At 34.4% G+C, this 25,191-nt stretch overlaps 2 protein-coding genes across 2 annotated transcripts in view; both read right to left on the bottom strand.

The window, feature by feature from the left end:
* Positions 1-3,997: 3,997 nt before the first annotated feature.
* On the bottom strand, positions 3,998-4,809 carry osi (electron transfer flavoprotein regulatory factor orsai). Its single transcript, XM_075297707.1, has 2 exons — positions 4,639-4,809; positions 3,998-4,536 (listed from the first exon to the last, which is right to left on the bottom strand). The coding sequence occupies exons 1-2, from the start codon at positions 4,678-4,680 to the stop codon at positions 4,324-4,326; spliced, it is 255 nt and encodes an 84-aa protein (XP_075153822.1). The 5' UTR covers positions 4,681-4,809; the 3' UTR covers positions 3,998-4,323.
* A 9,471-nt stretch (positions 4,810-14,280) lies between these two features.
* Positions 14,281-25,191, bottom strand: part of kl-3 (dynein heavy chain 8, axonemal kl-3) — a 33,553-nt gene continuing 22,642 nt past the window's right edge. The window contains exons 16-29 of the mRNA XM_075297706.1: positions 23,975-24,280; positions 23,381-23,715; positions 22,508-23,316; positions 22,267-22,407; positions 21,913-22,202; positions 21,726-21,859; positions 19,247-19,873; positions 18,920-19,188; positions 16,534-18,857; positions 15,915-16,466; positions 15,228-15,406; positions 14,928-15,143; positions 14,542-14,871; positions 14,281-14,473 (exon numbers count right to left, since the gene is read on the bottom strand). Of these exons, the coding sequence (XP_075153821.1) occupies positions 14,348-14,473; positions 14,542-14,871; positions 14,928-15,143; positions 15,228-15,406; positions 15,915-16,466; positions 16,534-18,857; positions 18,920-19,188; positions 19,247-19,873; positions 21,726-21,859; positions 21,913-22,202; positions 22,267-22,407; positions 22,508-23,316; positions 23,381-23,715; positions 23,975-24,280 (6,638 nt within the window). The 3' untranslated portion in view covers positions 14,281-14,347. The remainder of the gene's footprint in view (positions 14,474-14,541; positions 14,872-14,927; positions 15,144-15,227; positions 15,407-15,914; positions 16,467-16,533; positions 18,858-18,919; positions 19,189-19,246; positions 19,874-21,725; positions 21,860-21,912; positions 22,203-22,266; positions 22,408-22,507; positions 23,317-23,380; positions 23,716-23,974; positions 24,281-25,191) is intronic.

Genomic DNA, 25,191 nt, shown 5'->3' with positions numbered 1-25,191 from the left:
ACGAGTTATAAAGATCTGTCAAGGCATTACAACATTCAAACACATTTCATTTTATTATTTGCACTTGCGCCATTTACCGCATTGGATTTATCAGTGAGTGGCTTAAGCAATTTCAGATTTGCCTCAAATGCTTATATGCCTAAAGGGATGTAGCGGAGAACTGTCATTGAGGATAAAATGGCTCAATTGGGTCCATATTTTTATGTTGCCTTCATATTAGTTTCTTATAGCCTATCAAAATATAATTTGTGCAAAATAGTACTGGTGGAAAATTGCACCTGGAAGTAAATCAATGCCTAGATCTGATATCTTTCTTTACGGACCAAGCAAGGTTTTAACCCTATAAACGAAAACGAGTTATAAAGATCTGTCAAGGCATTACAACATTCAAACACATTTCACACCTCATACAAACCATTATTTCGATACGAAATTTCGTTTGCATGCATTATTGTTAGTAACTCTTTATATAGCCCATATATGCCGTTTTCATTAGCGTAGCTAGACAATTTTCCTAGGGGGGGGGGGGTGGGGTTGGTCCATGGCCCCCCTAGCAAAATATTAATAGACTGAAGTTATAGGTTCAATTATTGTTTAATTTTATAAAGTGAATAAAATTTTTCTGGGGGTCTAAGCACCCTTCGCATCCTACGCTTATGGCCGTTTTGCATTTCGGTACCTGTAAACCGGTAAACGCGTAATTTCCATATCAACTTTTTCAATTACAAAAGGTTTTTCTCGAAAATGTTAAGAAAGAAATCAATTAAAATTAGAATTTACTATTTATTTTAATTAAAATCCCTTAATTTGTTACACTGCGAGTTACCTGTATTAAATCAGTGATTTACCAGTGAACTTAACCCAAAAGTGTGTCCTCCGTCCACTCTCTCAACATCATGAACCTTAGAAAAATTAAATCCGCTTGTTTCGTCCATATACATTTGGATCTAGCTTTAATTAGACCCATTTAAAATACCAAAACATTATTACTTAATTCTTTGGAATAGCTAAAAATGATTTGAATTAGTGAGTTTAACGCAAAAAAGGAAAGCTACTGAATGTAAAAATAGGAACGCTACTGACTGAATTTAATTAAGCGAATATAAGTATGAGACTTACCCCCTTTTTAATAAAGCTTTCTTAGGTCGTAGTTGGCTAATAAACTTTTAACCCGTACAATCAATGCGCATCTAATTCAGCCTATAAACACACACGTCAATTATGAACTTTACTGGTAGAAAAATTAACCGACAACAAAAATATCTATTTGCTTTTTATTAACTGACGGTTAAAGCTACATGAAAACGGCCATTAAATTTCAATTTAATAGTAATAGATATCGTTATATACTCTCGTTTGGTTTCTTTTCTATTTTGTCATTGAAGTTGTCTGAACCGGGTGGATAATCCTGTTCAGAGTGATCTGGTGGTAAGTCGGGTTGGTTTAGCTGGGCAAGAGAAAAGATTACGTGTGCCATGTGGCCCTTGGTTGCAAATTGGACATACGTCAGCTACGCTGCTATCAATCACTGATAGGTAGGATTTGAAGCGGTCGCACTTGCCTGATCTTAATTGGGCTAAAACTACCCTAGTCTGCCGTAGGTGGTATCTTTCCTCCGGTGCTATGGGCGGTGGTCAAACTCTGAGAACAGGATTAACCTTGTAGCTTCTCACCGTTTTTTTATATAAAATTATAATTAATTGTTTTCGTCTGTATTTGGTAAACTTCAATGGCATTGCCTTTTTACATTTCAAGGAGGTTGGTGTGACGTTCTCATTTATAGGTTCTCCATCGAAGCGAAACGACTCGGTCGCAATAGGCATTCATAAGTTTAATTAAAGGCCATAAGTGTAGGAAGGCCTCTGGGGAGGGGGCTTTGACCCCCCCCCCCCAGAAAAATTTTAGCCCCCCCCCCCCGGAATTTGAAACTCTATTTATGATTTTCCATTTTTCAATAAATGTCAATAGTTTTTAATTTTTTTTAACAATTAAACAAGTATACACAATCTTAGTTTAGTCAATTTAATTAAAAAAATAGTAATTGATATTAAAACTATTCCTTCATAAATTAATATCTTAATTATGATGGGAAAAAGCGTCGCCAAAAAAGTAGTGAAATGTTCTTTTTGGGTCTAGAAGTGGTGCAAAATTGGCGGAGAAGCAATGAATGTAATATGAGCTTGTCATAGGACAAATGTCCACCGTTTCAACAGCCATTGCAATGAATTTGCATCAGTTCTTAAGGTGAGATCCGAATTCAGTGTTTTGAATGTGAATTAAAAAATTTTGTGATATTTTCCCAAATAAATATTTTTTTATTGTTTTTATGATTTTTAATGCATTCTGACGCTTGTTTGAAACGTTTTTCCTCGAATAATTTCCAAAATGATCGATTTTTCTATAATGGATTTAGCAGTTTTATGGCAAAATTTGAATAATTTGTACCAATTTATTTATTCTTACTCATTTTTTAAACTATTTGAAAAAAATAGAAAACAAAAAATTACACATTAAAATATGAAAAAAAAATGAAGTAAAAAAACTTCCTGTGTAGTTAAAATAATTGAGGACATTTTTGGAAGTGCTTTTAAAGTTGTGCCTTTAGAACAACTCACAATTTTTTTGCTGGGAAAAGTATGGAACTACTTTTAGTTGCTTTATTATAAATTAATTGTCGAGTTATTTTGATGTCTAATTTTTTATTCAAATTTATGAAATAAAACATTAATTGAACCTATAAGTTCAGTCTATAAATTTTTAGCTAGGGGGGCTATAGCCCCCCCTAGGAAAATTGTCTAGCTACGCTAATGATTAAAGGAGTATGTTTGTTAATATTAAACTGCACAAGAGCACTGTCTTTTTCCTATTAACTTGTGTGTGGGTGGTTGGAGTTTATGAATCTTAAGAATAAATTTGGACCTATAAGTTCCTGAAGGCACTCGTAGCATATCGTTTAAAACTTGCAGAATCAAATTTTTACAATTTTCGAATACTTACATTTGTCTTATGACGGTTTTAATTGTAATAAAAAGTGCATCATTTAGGAAATTGTTTGCAAAATATAAACGACTGTGCTATGAATTAGCAACATCGGATTGCACTATAATTTTGGGTTACACCTTTTCGCCAAGTCGCCCTTAAATACGAATCCGGAATTTTATGTGAATTCATTGTGGTTTTCAATTTCAATATTTCCCCTGCTTGACATTTATTTGTATTAAAATAATTGAATTAAAAATACATACATTGAAACATCACATAACTAAAAAAATGTCAATAAAACTCTAGCCACATTCAATAGACAGATTTTTCAATAAAACTGAAATACACAATCGACAATAGTTTGATGAATGCATCACGAGATCATAGCAATAAAATAAACTAAAGACAACATATATTCACTTTCAAGAAGCTTCTTGTTTGTTGATAACAAAAATAAAAAACAAATGCTAAAAATCGCAATACATAGTATTGGCGGCAGCAAGGGTAAATAAGTATTATATATTTAGGGCGACGAGATTTGTTATCTACATCTGAATGCAAAACAAGGTATTTTCGAAGATGAATTAAATGGTGTAAAATGTTTACATTTTTAATTGGCGATAATTTTCTAAAAAAAGACGACCACATTGGAAAAATAAACAAGATTCATGCGAAAATTTGCGTTCTTGTTTTAATTTTTATATGTATTAACGCCCACATCGCTACATATACATTTTGTTTTCAAAGCATTTGGTCGTTTAATTACGCAGCTTCCATCACATGTTAAACCTCAAGTTGTTTTCTTCTACTTTTCTTTTGTTTGTATTTGTTTCTTACTCATGAAGACATCGGTGGTATATATTAAATATGCACGGTTGGTTAACTTACCTTAACGGTAAAGATTTTCGACAATAACTACCATGAGACTTCCTCTTCCGCATTCAGATAAGATGATTGGAGTTGCATATATTGTTTTACAGCCCAATACAAGTTTCCAAATAAAAACACTTGACCATTTATGGGTTATTGGATAAACCAACATATCTCGTATAATATATGGAAGTATTTATTATATTAAGCATTGGCGATTGATTTTTTCCAGCTGCTCAGTTTTTCCACTACATGTTGTTAAGGACACTCTTCTACAAACAAATATTCTATGAATTACAAGTCAAACATGAAATAAAAATAAAATAAATCACTAGATATTCTATGGTAATATTTGACAGAAAAAAATGCATAGTCTAATAACTGGCCTCATTCCAGCCTCTCTCCCCAAATATGTTGATGATGCAACAACATCTCAAACATTCCTAACCCACCCATTATGAATTTGTTTTCTTATTCCTGGGAATAACGTTGTTTCATAGACCGATATTTTTTTAATGAATATAGTGCCTCAACCTCCTTTGCCACATAACGCCCCTGGGCCAGAAGAGCCTTAATTTTATTGGGATCTGTCACATCTTTGTTTTTCATAAAGGCATCTCGCACCTGTTGGCGGAATTTTTGTGGGCCGTTGGGCCCAGGGTATTCACGTCCCAAAAACTGCAACTGCACAAAAAGAAGACAAAAATGTTAAGCAATCACACAATCCGGTTTTTGGAAAACAAGTCACAAGGTCATTTTCAAAAAATTATTTTATGGGCCACTTACATGCTTGTATAATTGTATAACTTTGGAGCGCAGCTCTGACATTACACGTTTAGGATTGACTAAGTGAAATTTGTTAATAATCTATTTATAAGTTTGCGAAAGAATATAAATCCTCCTTAACAGTCTATCGTTCGTTGAATTGCGATGCTAAAGCGATCTAATTCAAAAGCGTTCCACCGTCACCCCTCACCCGATCAATGAATACATTAGTGTTGGGAAAGTAGCGAGTATTTGATTACAAGTACTCGTTACTGACTAAGTTTTTGAGTACTTGTTACAATTAAATGAGTACTTAATATCTTCAATACAATCCTAATAAACACAACCACTTGAAAAATGCTAAAATTCAAATGTTTTTCTAATAACTACATAATTATTTTCAGGTCTTAAAATTAATTTTAGTAATAAAAAGACCGTTAGAATATAAATAAAATATCCCTCGAAAATTTGGATGATGATGCTTAAATATGTTAAAGTACCAACATGTGTCTCTATCCATCGAACAAAAACCATAAAACGACCGGCCGTAAGTTCGGCCAGGCCGAATCTTATGTACCCCCCCACCATGGATTGCGTAGAAACTTCTACGAAAGACTGTCATCCATAATCGAACTACTTGGGTTGTGGTATCTTAAAACTTCTTAACATCGTTTTCTAAATTGTGAGTTAGTCCATACGTGGTATATACCCTGCCAACATTTTTTGAATTTGGGGGCGCTTCAGAGAATCCCCACTGCGTCGAAAACAATCATATACGACATCAAAAACTCGTCGGAAAAGCCCCGTCACTATTGAGAAGTTGTACCACGCCAAGTTACTACGAAAAAGTTTCTCATCAGTGCAATTATTAGGTGCCTATTTAGATCAATTTCGAAGGACGCCAATAAGAACCCCTGCAAACTATCAGAAAAAGTGCATTTTAAGGTAATTGTAGAAGAATTATTGTGGTCAAGTAAAACACGATTGTGTAGATGTTTATTGATTTGATTAAACATTTGTAATTTCTTATAAATATAACATTTTTCGGTTTATCTCATCACATTTAACATAATTTTTTGCATTAATAAAAGAATGATGTTGAGTTTTAAGTAGCAAGTTACATATTGCAGCGTCTATCAGCCAGTTTGTTTATTTTGGATGGAGACAGCGTGCCTGGAAAAATATTTGAAAAACGATCACTTTATTCTATTTGGAAAGTCGAAAATTGTTCATCATACACCTTTCACAATTTTAAGCGTAATATCTATGTTTTCAGAACTTTATTTTCGTTTTTATTTAAATAAAATATAACTAGCTGGTTGCGCTTGGCGTTTCACAAAAAATAAAATGGCTCTTCTAACAGTAGTGACGGCAAAATAATTTCATGTACATTTTGTACTTTTGATATGCTTCCCCCATCACAGTTCGCGATGGTTGTGGTGACATTTACGAGTCTGTGGTAGCGATGAGGATGAAATGGAACTTTGAAATGCTGGCAGGGTATTAGACAAAAAAGTTATATATAGGTAAGTCTACAAATAATTACGAATCGACATGGACTTTTGCACGGTACGTAGAGACCCAGAATTGAAATATGGGGGTCGCTTATGGGGGCTATATAGAATTATGAACTTGATATGGACCAATTTTTGTATGATTGGGGATCGATTTATCTGTGGGCTATATATATGCTCCTAGAGGTTCCAAAACCAAATCTCGTGATCGGTTTATATGGGGACTGATATGGACCATTTTTGGCATGGTTGTTAAATATCATATACTACCACCACTTACCAAATTTCAACCGGATCGGATGAATTTTGCTCCTCTAAGAGGCTCCGGACGTCAAATCTGGGGATCGGTTTATATGGGGGCTATATATAATTATGGACCGATGTGAACCAATTTTTGCATGGTTGTTAGAGACCATATACTAACATCACGTACCAAATTTCAACCAAATCGGATGGATTTTGCTCTTCCAAATGGCTCCGGAGGTCAAATCTGGGGATCGGTTTATATCGGGTCTATATATAATTATTGACCGATTTCGACCAATTTTTGCATGGGTGTTTGAGGCCATATATTAACACCACGTACCAAATTTCAACTGAATCAGACGAATTTTGGTCTTCCAAGAGGCTCCGGAGGACAAATCTGGTAATCGGTTTATATGGGGGCTATATATAATTATGGACCGATGTGGACCAATGTTTGCATGTTTGTTAGAGACCATATACTAACACCATATACCAAATTTCAGACGGATCGGATGAAATTTACTTCTCTTAAAGCAATCGCAAGCCAAATTTGGGGGTCCATTTATATGGGGGCTATACGTAAATGTGGACCGATATGGCCCATTTGAAATACCATTCGACCTACATCAATAACAACTACTTGTGCCAAGTTTCAAGTCGATAGCTTGTTTCGTACGGGAGTTAGCGTGATTTCAACAGACGGACGGACGGTCGGACATGCTCAGATCGACTCAGAATTTCACCACGACCCAGAATATATATACTTTATGGGGTCTTAGAGCAATATTTCGATGTGTTACAAACGAAATGACAACGTTAATATACCCCCATCCTATGGTGGAGGGTATAAAAAACTATTTTCTTAATATAAAGAGAACCTTTTTAAAAACTAATTTATGAAACTGCTATTTATTCTAATTTAATTATAATTATCTCTCTATCCTATGTTGAGGCTATCAAAATGCCTCATTAATTATGTCCCAAGAAAAACAGAATGACTACACGGATGAAAAAGACTGTTTTTCATATGTTTGGCTATAAACATTATATGTTTGGAACACAAATTTTTAAACACAATATTTTTGAGTGCAAGCATATAATGTTCATAAACTAGCATAACATGTTTGGGACATATAAGTTAATATGTTAGAACATATTATGTTTGGGACATAAAATGTTTGTAAATATAATATGCTTGGATGCAAACATATATTAATTTAGAAATAGCCTATAAACATATATGTGTTTAGTAGCTTGAAGCCCTATTTAACAGAGAGCGATATTGAATTAAGTTGGTGGTTGTTGCTTGTTATAACACCCAGAAAAAAGTGCCTTCGAAACTAAAGGAAAAAATTTTCATCAATATAGTTTATCCATTTTATTTCCATCAAGGTAAATTTTTGTGAAAAATAATAAAATTTACTCGTTTCAGTAAAAAAATCCTAAACTGTAAGCAGTTAGGAATAGTTCATTAACTAGAATAAGGCATGGAATTTTACTCATACTATTTTCTTCGCTGGGTATAAGAATTTACTACTGAAAAAGAAAATTTTATTCACAGATAACAAAGCATTCGTAAAAATAAACAAAAACCGAACTAAAACCAAGTTTCCTCAAAATTAGTAAAATTTCATATAAAATGATAATTGCGACTTCCTTTATAATAGAAAGTTTTTCATACACACGAACAACACTTGGCATAGAAAAATATTTTAGTTCATTCGTACTAAGAAGTATGCAATCCTTTCAAAACTTAAGGAAACACACTTGTTAGAAAATAGGAAATTTTCCTAAATTTCTATTGTCTACCTGTAATCGATACCTGTCATCGTAATCGATGTGTTTGCGCGTGGGTGTAATCGATATGTTTGCGCGTCGGTTGTTTTTTCTAGTTGGAATCGCGTTGTTTTGGTATATGGAGAGATTGTTAAAAAATAATATGGTAAAATAATATAATAAATAACAAATAAAATATATAAAATATTTGTTATTTTAAATTAGTGAGAAAAATTTTCGTTTTTAAAAATAAATCTACCAATGTTCGTGATAGTGTATAAAGAAAGAAAACGCCAGCAGAATAACAACCCTTTCATTTGTCTTCATTTTGGAATCTTCAATTATCACACTGAAAAAACAGTGAACCCTTTTCCATTGCAAAATGAACTAAACTGTAGTAATATTGACCATGATTTAGCCCTTAAGATTTTTTTCAACTTGTCTAGTTTATAATTCTCTTAAATTTTAGTTCATCTATAACATTGTATTTTAGTTCATTTTTACAACGCCATAAGATTTATATACCACTACCAAGTTAAAAAGTCAGCATTATTTTGTTTTACTTGCTTATTTTTTGGGAAACCCGATAATAAAAATTGGTTAACAGTCTCTTTAAAATGTCGACGACTAAACTATTTTTAAATCAATCATTCCATAGTACAGAGAAATAAAATAATTAAAGGAACAACAAACCGTTTTACTATTATGAAAATTTTCATACATTAAAATTAAACTTTCTTTAAGCAAAAGTACTTTATTATAAAAACTTATGATGAAAGTTCTTAATACAATGTTTTTTGTGAATAAAAATTATGACCACGTGGAACAGAGAGTAGTTCATTTGAACTCGCTGTTTGAACATTTTGACTTATCCTTGTTTTATTCATCGTTGGTAATTCTTTCACATATCTTGCTGAAAAAAAATGGAAGCAATGATGAAAATTGTTAAAAATTAACACCATGTAATGAAATATAATTTTTTAAATCTTTATTTTAGCTTGTAACTTACCATATTTGGGGGCATTTTATCAAATGGTGTAAGGAATTCAACTTTTCTTTGGAAAACGTATCTCATAAAATTTGTACCTGAAACAATTAGAGAAATAATGAAGTATTCTATATAAACTCATAAAACTGTGTTTTTATTGATGTGAAGGATATAATAAAATAAATATTCTAGTTGAAAGAAAGCCAAAGTTTTAATATAAAACTTACCAATTCTCTATTAAATTGTACGCTGAGGGGAAATATAAAAAGTTGTCCAAATTTATTTGGGTTACTCTGAAATTAAATATTAAATAAAATTATTAAATAAGTTTTCAAAAAATTGAATGAAAAAAATAATAATATGCATAAAAAACCAAATATTCTTGATAACCCTAGACAGTCATCATTCGTCAAAATGACGACACGTAATTTCATTTTCGATTTAAAATTTTAGTCTATTGGGAAATGGTAAATTTAAGTTATACTAATTCGACCGTTTTATTAATTTTTGTTTTATACTACTTAAAACCAAATAGAATAAGAAAATAAACTCAAGTTTGGTTCACTTTTTCGCTCACGATGAAAATTATAGCGTCTTGAAATCAGCCGTATTCAAAATGTCGAAGGATGACGTTAATGTACAAAAAATAAGGATGACTGTCCAGGGTTAAAAGAAAGTTAAAGAATCCTTACCAATTCACTATTAAATTACAGGCAAAGGAGTACTAAAAATTTGTCCAAATTTTTAAGGGGTTATTCTGAAATTAAATATTTGTTTTTACATTAAAAATATTACAGTGGTTTCCAAAAAATTTGATAAAAAAAATACTAAAATAAGGTATTAAAAACCTGTAATTTTGATGATAAAAAGGTCACAAAAACGTAAATATTCTAGTTGAAATAAAGCCAATTTTTAAAAGAAAACTTACCAATTCTCTATTTTTAAATTTGTCCGAATCCATCTGGAGTTGCTCTGAAATTAAATATTGTTTTTACAACAAAGAAAAACATTAAACTGGTTTCCAAAAAAATAATTAACAAATAATAATATACATACAAAATATTCTTTTTAAAAGAAAATCATGTTAAAAAAATACTTACCAATTTATGAATAAACTATACGCTGAGATATAATAAAAATTTTCCAAATTCATCTGGAATTGAATATTAATTTTTTACATAGAATACTAAAAATGTCAATACACTTTCAACATATTTTCCTAAATATTCGTAATAACTTTTTTCTAAACTACCGATAAAATATTAATAACTTTCATTTAAAAGGTTTAATAAACAAACACCAATATATGTCTCAAAAATCCAAAATATTCCATGCCTTGATATTCCCTTGTTGCATACCTACTTAAAAGATGCAACAGTCCACGCCAACGCCAAATATACAACTGAAGCATGCCAAACAAAACCAAGCAAAGCCAAAACATTCCTACAACAACAAAAACACATGTGCCTTTATTGAAAACAACACCTCATCCAGCCAAATAAACCATCCACACAATAAACACACACACACACACAAACCACTAAATGAACAAAAATAAAAACAACCCACGCTCATGTATACACAACAAAACTCAAGTAACATCATCTTTACATTAATCACATTCCACTATGCCGATAAAAATCTCTGTACTATTCATTAGTTCGTCGCATCTGCTGAAAATTTACTTTAAGAATAATATTCGTAAAGACACACCAGTTTATGAACGATGAAACGTTTAACTTAAAATTTGCCAAATTTTCAAGAAATGTTATCTACCATTTTTGACGAAAATGTCTATAAATTTTATTACATGTGAACTAAAAATATTTCATTGGGTAATTTTTTACCAACAATTATTAACTATAAGAATTGTCAGTAAGAAATTGCTATCCACTTTCAAGTCCATTTTTCGTAAAAAAATATTTTCTCATACAAAAAAATCTTATAGTAAATTGCACTTATTATTTAGAAAGTACTTTACATTTCACAAGTAGTTTTATAGCAAGACAAATGAATTTTTAACTACCAGTTAAGAAATTTTTTAAGGAATATTCCATCGTATTTTGTAGGCCATGAACTAAACGATTGCTACTTAGAATTTGTAAAATTTCCTTCCGAGTAGTTAATTTTCGTTGAAGATACGAAAAATGAACTAAAATTCTGGAAAATTCTTGTAATAAATTATTGTAAAAATCTTCTTAAATTTACGAGACACTTTTTTTTCTGTGCAGGTAATATTCAGTGACGCTAACCTTTTGCAACAAAAATGTTTTATGATTTTTTATATTTGTAGGTATTGAAATTGTAAAAGGAGGACAAAATCGTTAGGCAGCAACTTATTAAAAGTGAAAAGTACAAGAAGAAGAAAAAGTGCGTTTTACAGTTGATAATATCACACGGAAATTGGAAATAGTGGAATAATAAACTAATATTTCAAAGAGATTCGATGCTGTTGATTCTTAATAAATATATTCAATATATTAATAAAATATGTCTTTTATTGAAGATAAAGTTGCTTATAGAAATAAATAAAATTGTATTTAAAAACGAAGGTAAGCAGTTCTAATTATGAAGTAAAAGTTTTACCACAAATGTGTAAGATTTGTCCAAATGAATGAAAAAATTTCAATAAAATCATTCCATATATGAATTCAAATTAGTTAAATTTTTTCATTCTGTAGTATAGTGGTATATAAATATAGGAAAATGTTAACTAATATATGGAATACATTATTCCTAATTTCTACGAAAATCACATCGTTCAAACAAATAAAAATGGCTTTGGCGCTATACGAAGTTCACCTTTCTTCACAATGAGTTCATTTTAACTTAAAGAAGGGGTCACTTTTTTCTGGGTGTACAAAATTAACATTTTATTTTTCCTTGGGCAATTGATCAGCTACTTCTTTGATCCTTACAAACTGTGTGGTCCGCTGTTTGAATTAGAGGTCTGCACAATTCCAGTTGTAAATGCAGAGTACACGTGTACTTGCTACATGAGTACATCTATTTAAAAGAGTCGCAAAACTATTGGTACACATTTTGATGAACACCAAAAGCCACGAGTAACTTCTTGTTGCTACTTTGATGTCTTCACTACCAACAAACACATATTCCTCTTTCTCTCTTATTGAAGTGTACTCAGAGTGATCACGTCGAGTATGTTGCGAGAACAAAACTTCATAGAGTACTCCATGTACCAAGTGCAGTTTCAGAAATACAAAAAAACAGTTAATCTCCATAATATATGTTTTGGTTTATTATAAAGAACGGCAAACGTTAAGGTAAGTGTGTGACTTACATAAATATATGAAATATGTGATATACATACATATCTATGATTAATAATAATGCACTGAAAAAACAGTGAACCCACCAGGAAAGATAACTTTCGATTAATTTTAGAAAATTTTGATTTTTTTTAGAAAATTTTAACTAAACAGTATTACAAGCACTGGTATCACTCCGATATGGTAAAAATAAGTAAATATTTTTCGACAAATTCAAGAAAATTTATTAGACATAACTAAGTTTTTGCACTTGTTAAAGAAAATTTTGCAGTTTTAAGGGAAATCTTGGAGTTCAAAATTGCAAGAATGTCTTTAGTGCCATACGAAGTTCATGATGGACACATTTTTGGTAAAATTTACAAATTTAAAGAAATAATGAACTATTTTGTGAGAAATACGAAATTAGGAAACCTTTATGCTTTATTTTTGTATAATTTTTTCCTGTTTTTTAGTTCATTTAACTAACGTACGCAAAAAATTATTTGAGTAAAGTAAACTTTTTCCAAACATAATGATTCTATGAACTAATATAAAGTTAAATTGGCTTTAGTGAAATAGAGAGTTCACTTTTTTTTGAGTGTGGAAAGTTTTGCTTCGCACATAACTGAGAAATACTTGTGGTACCACGTGAAGTAAAGAGAATCCATGTTGTACTTTTTCTCAAGTACTTACATTTTTATTGTTCCTTTTTTTCGGAACACATATTGTTTCGGATAAGTACTTGGTGGTATTTGACAAGCAAGTGTTCTCTTCACTTCACTACTTGCGCTCTGAGAGAAAGACAGTGTATGTACTATATTCGACAGCGAATTGCATACATGTAGTGAAAAGTTATTCGATGCAGACCTCTAGTTTGAATCCCCGTCCGGCAAAATGTAAAATTAAAATAAAATAAAAAATCTTAAAATTGAATAATTTTTCTACAATGTTTGTATTACAGAAAAAGGTGCTAAGAACTAAAAAATCTCGTGGAAGTGAGAAAGATGTCGGGGAATATACAATTGGGCAGAAACAAAATTTTGAGCATACAGGTCGAAAACCTATGTTGTTAGCACCTATATTACCTGTTTATTTTCATAATTCATTATGATTGTAGATATATAAATAAATAAATAAAATTTTGAGCACAATATTGTTTGGGAGATTTTTTTTAAGCATATAATATTTTTGGGTGCAAAATGCTTCCAAACATATTATATGGTCACATAATAACATATTGTTTTTTGGAAGACAACATTATTGAATTTGGATGCAAAAATACAAAATGTTTGGAACTTAGACTACCCAAGCATATATTGTTTAGACCAATATGCTTTCAAACATATTATATATTGGTAGAGATCAAACATATAAATGTTTGGGCAATACCCAAAAATGTATATGCTTGAAGCAAAATATGTTTGCGAGTATATGTTACAGAAGCGATTTTTTGTGGGGGTGTACATCATCAACCAAACCACAAATGCCTTATGATAATTTACACGAAAGTGTAAATAACACGTCTATAGCTATATCTAAAACGGAACCGATTTCTTCCAAAATCAGCCAAATTTGATGTCGATTGAACTAAAATGGGACTAAACCAAATATGTCGTGCGTGAATGAAAATAAATTCAGTTAGTGAATAAAATTTCTGCAAAATCAGAAAGAGCAGGCCTCTTATTTGTAATTAATTTGGCTGCAGAATCATATTGCATTTAAGTGAGTGTATTACTTTGTTACTTGCACTCATTGAATTTAGCAGTGAAATTTATGGAAAGGTCAGCAATATAGAACTTTACGTTGTTGGTACAGCAAAACAAAATGTTCAAACGTCGGCTTACAAATGTCAATTGATGTTTGCCGACAATTACATTTTTCCAAATACAATAAAAAATAAAAGTTTTTATTGATAATTTTTTAAAGTATTTTCTAAATCATTTGATATCACACAGTAATGCAACGCCTCTCAAAATCCAGTGATCTGGATTTTTAAGGGTATTCAACCAAAGTGGTGAGATATAATTCAAATCGGTACGGTTCATTTTCTTGTAGACAGGACACTGAAAAAAAATTAATGCAAAATACTTTTAGTCTGAATTAAGTCCTAAATATGTATGGATATGTGTACCGTGTATAATTTTGGACTCTTCGGAGCAGTCGAGTTTATGGCCGATATATGAACTACAGGCATTAACACATATAGAACCTTATTAGTGGACTCAACCAAACGTGCTGTCTTACGATCCCAACCAGCACCATCCAAATACAAGCCATGGACATATACCCCTTCTTTTGGTGGCTTCTTGCATTCCTCTTCTCCGATCTTAAGGACTTCATTTGTCATGGACACTTGATCCAAAGCCCAACCATGATGAGCTCTAGCCACCTCCTGTTTCATAGCGGTAAGGAATCCTTGGGGATTGAAAAATCCGGACATCCAAAAGACAGGGGGACGGGCCTAAAAATATAACAAAATTACATACGAGTTTATAGCGTTATTTGTGCAGTTCATACCCCGAAACACCAGCTATGGAATTGTGCATTCCTTTCCAACATTTCCGTATACCAAAAACCGAGTGTTGAAGAAGCCCAACTACCCTTTTGCCACATTGTGGGTACACGGGCATTGAAAATATTATCCAAAGCGTCTCTTAGCTGTTCACTCATGATAATGGTACCCTCAATGGCCAAAAGTAAATCCTTGAGAGTTGATCTTACCAAGATTATTATCTGCAAATTATATGATATACCATAAGGATTGCGATGTTCCATATCAAAATTCCTGAGGTTAAAAACCTGTGAAGTGATACATACCTTTTGCATGCGATCTATTTCCTGCCTTAAGAAAATATTCATAGAGCTTAAAGCTCCCATTGCTTTTAAGCGTTCTTTAACCTCAAATAGATCGTAGGGAACTGGGGCTTTACTTTGCATTTCCTTTACTTGGCGTGCAACCTTGTCTTCACGGGTTTCTCCACTACCTCCCGAAGATTCTGTAAGGAATGCAAAAAAATAGACATTACAACGTTCATCTTTATATTATGATGGTCTCAAAACTTCAAACTCCAAGCTATGAATAAGAAAATAACTGATGTCGCGTTGATCCTGGAGATCAAGCTGAATATCACCTGCAACCGACGCAACTCGTAGAAAGACAATGGAGTTGGGGAGTTTTAGCAAATCGCGTATCATTGATCTAGGCTTGGTCAGGTACGAAGGGATAGTGTCAGGCTTGGTCGGGTACGAAGGGATAGTGTCAGAAGTCTGAGGATTTCTCTCGCTTTCATCAAGGCTTCTGAGTGGAACACCTAGGCAAACCTGAGGGTACACTACAAATATGATGGGTTTACCACAGAACGAAGAGGAAGAGAAAAGGAGTTTGAGGAATCACAATGGACCAATATGCTCTAAGTGGATACCAATTCCGTTTCTACGGATTGGTGTCATCGGTTATAACCTAACCTAACCTAATACAAAATAATAAAATCTTTCAGCATTTACCTTTTGGCTGAATCGATATAATAGTGTCTAAGATTGATTTTGTAGTATTAGTTTGGTAAGTAATTTCAGCATTCGAATGGAATCCATAAATCTGTGGTGGATCAATATTGGGCAAGTCATCTATAGCAGCTAAATAAGCTTCCTGTTCCTTAAAACTGAGAATTTTATATCCCTTGAAAAATTCAAAGTTTTCTGCAAATAATTGGTCATGGAACCACACTCTACCAAATGTGTTCAACAAGCGTTTATCATAATCATCGGTAACACGTCCACCGTACTGGACCTCCCCCAACATATATCGCACCGTGGTCCAACTAATGGTGCCTTTGGCGGGATCAAGGTCATCCAAATGATTTTGCACGAATAGGCAACTAGCATACCAGTCAGCAGAGTTAAACTCGTAGGGTATATTCCAGCCAAGTGGTCCAAATTTGCGCCGCTCTTGTACAACAGAGTGTAGAAATGATATCGCGTATACCAAGGGATGGTAGAACACCGACTGCGAATAGTCCAGAAAGTCTTGAGATAAATTACCATAGGTTCGTTTGAGACCTTCAATTAGATTTACAATAATCATTTACATGTGATTTAAAATATTCATATCAAGACACTTTTATACCTGCACGTACACCTGCTGGTGGTTCATTGGTAAATTTCAGAGACATTTGCAGTAGGGTTATGGAAAATCCCGAATGGGGCTCTGTAGTAATCCATACTCGAAAGTTTGGATTGTATGCCGATTCTTCACCTCTTTCCAAATCGAGTAAGAGTAAGGTCAATTCATTCATATACTCCAAACCTAAATGGCAATTTTGCAATAACACCCAACCCCCATCTTCCAAGCACATAGACACCAGTTTACGAGCATGAATCTCTTGACCTTGACCCATGGATATGGGGTAGCATTTTAGTTCATTTTTCTTTGCCAATGCTTCAATATTCGAAGAGGGATCCGAGCCCATGGATAGGAAACATATGATTGGCATTAATGGTTTACTCTCCGACAAGAGTTCATCAAAATTCAAAACTACAGGTTCGGCAAATCGTTCCCCCAGGGATTTACTTATATATTGACGACTCTGAGATAAAGTTCGATCCGTACACCAGGATCGAATTAAAAGTAATTTTCGAAATGCATCCAAGGTGTTGTAACCATCCGGAATGGGTTCACTCTCTGGGCATTCTTTTTTGTACCAGTTAAACCAGCCTCGTTCGTTGTTCGAGACCTTGTTGAGTATTTGGCTAAATGGCGCCAAATTCGATAACTGCACCAAATTAAGCCAAGTCTCGTCCGTGATCCATTTGTGGGGTACCGGAGGGCAATCATTTAGGTTTAATGCAGCCCCTCCTTTAATGAAATTCTGAAACTCCTCATAACTAACCAGGTCCATTTGACGATCGATATTCAAGGCCATCAACAATACAAATAGGAATTTATCCTTTTCATATAGGCCCCTCGATTTGTATCTGTAAATCTCAAAGGTTAAATAGTCAATAATCTTCTTGATCCTCTTCTGGGTGATGTGAGTTTTGGCGGACAAATGCATGCTGGCATCGAAACGATCCAGGAACTGAACCAATGAGGTCTGATACATTATGTTCACATTAGCCATTGAGCATACCAGAAAGTATAGGACACTGCCTCGTGTTGCTACCGGACGATATTCTTCGCGGGCAACATTAATTTTTGCCTCAGTGATTTTGGCCACATCCAATTTCTCCTTAACATCTATGGCGGTATTTTTACTGGTGTTCAAAACCTCAATGACACTAACATCATCTAGCAGGCTTCCCTCTGTGGTGGATAGCTTGTGCAATAAATTCGCTTCAAGTTCTTTCATTTTCTTCATATTTCCCGTAACGGTCTCCACCAGATTGGTGCGTTCCTCCTCCAACTCTTTGCGCTCTGTAAGTATGACACGACCCAGTAGTTGATCTTCAAGGCCTTTCATGGTTACGGTGAAATCTATAATCGAGGTACGTGCCGAAACTTCGGGGGTATAAGCAGGATTTGGTAGTTTGGTGGTGATGTAGCATCTAAAGGCAGCATTGTAATCGATTTCCTTATCGCCCAATTTAATTTTGAATGTGGTGCCAACTTTCAGAAGATTTCGGTCTAATACATTATCCAAACAGGGATCTAGTTCTTCACCCACATCTTCGATAATAACGGGTAGGCCCATGCTTACTGCATCTTCTATGTGTGTTCTAAAATAGCGATGTGCCAAATTGGTAACTATCAAGCTGTTCTCTTTCTCTTTATTTTTGATCCAAGCTTTTCCTTGCGACTGAGGATCAATAAGCAAGGGAAATCGTACAGCTTTCGTGGCTATTATACCATTCTGTATGGAGAGTTCATCGGTGGGTAGACCCTGGAGATTCCATTCACCTATTTGCGTACGATCGGTTAGACTATCAATGATATTGAGATTGGAGGATATCGGTATGAGACGATTAACGATTTGTTTCAGCCATTGGGTTTGCAAGTCACTACGGAACTCTTGATTGAAGGGTCCTGTGTAGGAGAGGAAAGCTGTCAGCAGTATGACATCTCCAACTAAACGTTCTGTTTCACTCTTGAATTGAGCTATCTGTTCTGTCCATCGAATCTTTTCTCCAGCCAAACCGTTTATTAGAGCGGTGGCAGCATCCATTTTGTCTTGGCACTTCTTAGCCTCATCGAGGACAGCATTCTTTTTGGCGATTGCTTCATCGAATTGTTTTTGTACCTTGGCCAGTTCTCTTTCTTTCGATGCAAATAATTCCTCTGCCTCTTGCAGATCGTTGGATGCTTTGGCATATTTAGCAGCTTGAATTGCCAAGTTGGCCTTGAGAGGTAGAACTTCTTTATTAACTTCAAAATATTTCGCCATAGCTATAGTCCAAGAGAGGAGGCCCGCAACATTGCCGCAAGCACTTCTGGCTGCATCAATGTTATACAAGCTATGGAACACAAGAAAATTAACTGGAAACCGAAAAAAAAAAACAAATTCACAGAACTTTACCTATAGTTGAAGTAGGGCTGCAATAAATCTACCATTTCAGCATTGATTATATCTGTGGGATATTCCACAATTTTCTTTAGGAAACTAGTGTCGGACATCACCTTTAGAGAATCTTCCCAAGAACTTTGTAAAAATTGTTTCTCCGGATCTGGTTTGATAGATTTTATCCGTTTCCTAAACAATATACATACGCAATCCATAATCAAGGTAATCAGATATGGAGGTTTTCCCAATTTTCGTACAGTGGCAATATCAGCAGCTTTAATGGTCTATCATGGTGAAGATTGCGATTAGCATAAAAACTAAGCACGGGTTATTAGTAAATACCTTCAGAGCTGCGGCTGCCTCTTCTAGAGCTGGTCTGGCCTTTTCCAATTTTTCTTCTGCCACTTGTTTATCTGCAGATATTATTTTTACCAGTTCTGCAGCTTTACCTTTCTTTTCGGCAACCTGAGCTTTTATGATTTCGGCAGCCGCTGTTGATTCAGCCACAGTTTGTAGAACAACTTCGGCCTCTTCTGTTGCCACCGCTATCACTTTATTCATTTCAACCAAATCTTTTTTTAGCACCGACACTGATGCTCCTGCCTCGTCCAGTTTGTCCAAGCCGGATGACATTCGTTCGGCCAATACAATTATGTTCTCTTGTTTATCTTTGTAAAGTTTCTTATAACTCTCCAAGAACGATATCAGAGATTTGGGCGTTACAAATGTTGTACGTCGGAATCGTTCGAAATAGGCAATACACGCTTCTGATACGGACTCATGTATCCAGCTCATAATGTCGATAACACTCTCCTTTACAGTGGGAGAACAAACAATTTCAAAATTTTCCAAATAGTGACGTGATACGGCTACTCGAGCATCTTCTGGCCATTTGTGGAACCAATCAATGACACAGCCAGATATTAAACCGGGGAATTTTAAAGAGCGGGCACGGAATTTTTCTCCTATCTGAAATTTATGTTAGAAATAAAAATTTTATTGCAGGATTTAAGGTGAGTTTGAATGGAGTTACAAAAAAATTGTTCAATAATTCATCTTCTTGTTAAACATACAAAACATCCAGACTCCTTCCATGTAATAATAGCCAGTACCGATATTGTGCTGCATAATCCAATCGTAGTTCCGAGACCTTCCGCTCTTTTTATCTTTCTCAAGTTCATGTTATTTATGGAAAATTTTCAGACTTTAATATAGTAGGCGGTTGCTTCATATTACCTGGACAATTTTCTAGGTGAGTTATATCTTCTAACTTGTAAACAAGAGTAATTAGACCCCAGAATAAGGGTATTACATTTAGAGTTATGTAGGTTATGTGTAGTGGCAGCTCGATATTTTTAGGCTCACTTAGATTATTCAGTCCATTGTGATGCCACAACGGGTGAACTTCTCTCTTATAAATGAGTGGTGCCCGAACGGATTTGAAGCACGTAGAAATGTCACCAGCATTACTGAGAGAGCACAATCCGCCGCTGAAAAACTTTTTGGTGCGTGGTCGAAAGTGGGATTGAACCCTTGGCCTTTTGAATGCAAGGCGGACATATTAACCATTGCACCACTCAAGACATTTAGGCCAGATCTTCTTTTTATAGAGTATGAGGTATAGACTTGCAAAAGGGAGCATCTAGGCCAGACGGCATACCACATGGCCGTGAATAGGATTCATCAAAAAACTATAATCGTGGAAGAGATTTACTATGATGACCTCAAACCTGGTTCAAGAGCATAATGTTATTTTTGGACGTGGAATATGTAACTAGCCCAATTCTGAATATTCCCTAGGGAATGTGTTCCCTGGGAATTCATTTTCCCCGGGAATAAAATCCTCCTATTCTAAACAGTAGGGGAAGGAAATAACATGGGAGAAACAATTCAGAGTATTCGAAGTCAGCTGTATTACTTCAACTGTTTTATTGTCATTTGTAATACCAATTTTTCCCCAAGGATAAATTTCCCATTTTCGAAGTTTGTTTAGAATAAGGGAAAAGGGAATAAAGAAAAATTCCCAGGGAGTTGTTATTGAGAATTGGGCTAAACATGTTTTGTCGCAACCATGTTATTTTTTCGGAAACTATGTATTTGATTTCGTCAAACATGCTTGTCTTGTTACTCCTGCTCCAATACTGCATGAGCCACCGTGGTGCTATGGTTAGCATGGCCGCCTTGCATACACAAGGTCGTGGGTTCGATTCCTGTTTCGATCAAACACCAAAAAGTTTTTCAGCCGTGGATTATTCAACCTCAGTAATGCTGGTGACATTTCTGAGTGTTTCAAAGCTTATCTAAGTGGTTCACTGCAATGTGGAACACCGTTCGGACTCGGCTATAAAAAGGAGGTCCCTTGTCATTGAGCTTAACATAGAATCGCGCAGCACTCAGTGATAAGAGAGAAGTTCACCACTGTGCTATCTAAGTAAGCCTGATACATCGGTCTGCCACCTAACGTAACCTAACACTGCATGAGCTATCATGATGTAAATGAGGAGGAAGGAATCAAACACGTGTTCCGCTGCTGATTATGATTTTAGAGAACTTGGGAAATTAGCAATGTTAACTTCAGCAATGTGTTATTTTTTTAAAACCACCAGGATGGATAAACGGATTGATAAAATCGATTGGGTGAATAGTACACAAAGCGTATTACAGTGGAATACATCACTTCTGGAAAAGTCCGAAGTCTGAAATTCTCAGAAATGTATCCTAGCCAACGAGAACAACATGTGTGTTGTGGGTTAGAGATTGCATCTTTGACCCTTTGTTTGTACAAAGTCTGAGTGATACATCTCCCCCTTCGTATACTTACCGGTGAGAAACACAAAGCCACATGCAAATTAGATCGAGCAGTTGATAAAAAGAAATCATATAAATTATCTTGGGTTGGAGGTCGACGTGGTTGCTTCTTCTTCATAATTGGAATAATTTCATTATAAATTTCATCTGTAAGTAAATTATGATTATAGGAATTAATACACCCCTAGGCGGCCACTTACCCATTTCATCCTTGGCAAATAGATTTGCAATTTCTCCAGAACTAAGGATATTATTAATGTATTCCAAGAAAGCTTCATCTTTGATCTCATTATCCGTAAATATAAATGTAATACCTTGACCCTCTAAACCAGCTGTGCGATATAAATATTTTAGATCATCCACTAAATTCCCAGTGTTATAAGCACGTGTCAGAGTAATTTGAAAGAATTTATAGCCAGCGATAAACGATGCTAAACGGGTAAGACTTTGTTTACCCGAACCGCCTACACCAACCAATAGAGCATTGCCTCTGTTTCGGAAGAATTTCATAAAATTTATCCAGAAGCTCCCACTGTAACTAAACATTTTCTCACCTGGGCATACTTAGAATGCGGGAAACAATTATCAAATGTACCAAAGCATCGTGAAAGAATACCATATCCATATGGAATCCTCGAACATATTCATTGAATTGACCCATATAATAGTAGATGCGATCATTTAGCTGTTCCATGCTAAAGAGTTAATGTAAAAATATGAAAGAATATTCAGTGGTGGTGTTCTGATATAATAATCCTCGATCCTAAAAATCTATGGCCCATAAAATCGACTAACCTCGGTATCTCTTCATAGATTTTTGGTGGTTCCATCGATATATCTTCATCGTCTTCCTGAGCATCTGGTGGGTCCCTTAGAAAATCAACAAAGAATGTTGCATCTTCTGGAAATTGTTCCCAATATTCTTCACTTAAGTGAGCTTTTGCATCGTTTTTCATGCGATCTATAAACCACGCTGTATCCTTGTAATCAGTAAACCGGTCGGCAATAACACGTGTGCACTCATGACGCCACAGTTTCAGAGCGTCAGATACTGTGCGACACTCTTCGCTGGCAACCTTAAGCAATCCTTCCCAAATACGTGATAAATCTCGAAGATTGAAAACATAATGGAAATTTGAAGGAGTTGGTAGCATCTTCGTCTTAACATTTTGCCAGAATATACGAGTGAGTGGTACTAGATGTGGTATTAGCTCTACGACTTCTTCATTAAAACGAGCCAAACAGAAATAACCGCAACCGATTTGTCTAAATATTTGATCCATGGAATTATTGCTGGGAAGTGTACAATTGAATATGGCCATGTGGCGTTTCAAACGATGTGGTATGTCGTTACGACCTCCACCCGGATGAATCATGGCAGCCAATATTTGAATGTCCAATATGGTAGAAAAGTCTCCAGGTTTATCTAGCGAGTAAAAACCCCGCTGTTCAATCATTTGTCGTACAATTTCATTGGTAATTTGATCGCCCCATGCATTGATAACTGGCATATTGATGTCATCAATGAATATTGTCATAGATCTTTGGCCTGGAGGACCATAAGTAGTGCCCACTCTTTTCTCCACATATGATTCAATAATTCTCTGAAAATAAAAAAAAAACAAATCAAAATGTGATCTGTTCCTGATTTTGATATTAGTTACATACTTGGTACATATTAGGAGTGGTGGCAGAGGAAAAATTAAATGATTTGGACAAATGTATCTCTGGATCATAATTGGTCATGTAGCCTTTGATCATTACCGTCTTCGCAGTACCCTGTTCACCAATTAACAGCACTTGCTTCCTCTGTTTGGCTATGTTATGCATTAGGAATGCGGTTCTTACATTATCAACATTCGGTACAAGGATCGAGGAGAATTCGGGTATACTATCCTCAGGATATATGAATTGTTCTACTCGATTATTCCAGTGTTGCCAATTTCCGCTATCGTCCACATAATATTCAAATACAGTTTCTCCTGGTTGTTTTTTAGGCCATTCTAAATGGGAATATACAACAGAACATGAGCAGAGATTAGGTTAGTTTAGGTATAGTGGCAGACTCATATTTGAGTCTCACTTAGACTATTCATTGCATTGTGGTACCACAGTGGTGAACTTCTCTCTTATTACTCAGTGCTGCCCGATTCTATGTTTAGCTTAATGACAGAATCAGGCAGCATTCAACAGTTCAGTTCTACAGAGATTATATTGAGCATTGTTTTGGCGATTACTATGCTTCATCTTCGGATTACTTACTCAATTTTGAATGGTGTTTAATAAAGAATTCTTCCAATTTTTCTCGTTCGTTAATCTCTAGTACTGCTCCCAATGTCCACATCATCGCAAAAAGGAAAGTACGTTCCAAATACCTTTCCGATCTATTACTGCAGTCCTCTAGAAGGCCATCTAAGATTTCCAATAATTGTTTCACATAAATCGCTTCAAGAATTTTCATTTTTGCTATAAGTTTTGTTTGTAGAAATAGATGTGCGTCATCATATATAGCCCCAAAGCAGCGACGGAATACATCCTGTTCGAATGGTGGTTGACGTCGGACCCAAGCTATTGAAAGAAAATCATTTTTTTTTTCTTAGAAATATTCATTGGAAAAATACATAAAGCGTTTTAGGGCCTACAAATGCTATTTGCATCAAAGTTATTGACAAGGAGATATATTTATTACAAAAAATAAAAATATGCACTCGATGGGAAAGAAACTGAAGAATATCCTTATATTAGACAAACCTATTTTTATATATCTTTCTTAAGTGGTTATACACACAAGTTTTTCTCGTAGCATTCATTAAGGGTTTTTCTTTTGAAATTCCAAAAACGTCATATCCTCGTCGGATCATTTTGTTTTCTAAATAAGTTGAATCTCCAATTATAAACTATTTTACATATATATTAATCAACTTTTGTCGTGATTTTTCTATACTTCATGACATCTGAAATTTTCCCGATATACTCGGTAACATTAGTATTACGATCCTATATCTTTGCCACACTAAGGGAAAATGCGTACATCCGTCACAACTATTTGGTTCTATGGGTCTAAGACTGTTTTTCTCGACATTACATACAAATTTAATACGGTATAGTTGAAGTTGACATTGTTGGATTTTTTTTTAATTCCAAAGCCCCAAGAATCCTTTCAATCTACCAAAAAGTATAAAAATGTACCCTTTTTTTGATGAAATTATAACAAGTGTGGCAACCGTGCATGGTTGTTGAAATTGTATGGGTGAGCGTATACTTGATTTGATTTATGTATGCAAAGATTTCTATGACTTATACGCAATAGTGGCCAACTATAAGAGCGGTGTTATAATCACTGGTCCAAAAAATAATCTACTAAAATTTGAAGAAAATTTTACCAAAAATCTACCAAATTAAAAAAAAAAAAAATATTTTTAAGTTTTTGATCAAAATTTTGCCATTTCTTTCTCCAGAAAATTTTGTCAAAATTTTAT

This window comes from Haematobia irritans, chromosome 2 (assembly GCF_050003625.1).
Source record: "Haematobia irritans isolate KBUSLIRL chromosome 2, ASM5000362v1, whole genome shotgun sequence".
NCBI lineage: Eukaryota > Metazoa > Arthropoda > Insecta > Diptera > Muscidae > Haematobia > Haematobia irritans.
Note: the sequence above shows the minus strand (reverse complement) of the source record. Positions and strands in the feature narration are given on the sequence as shown.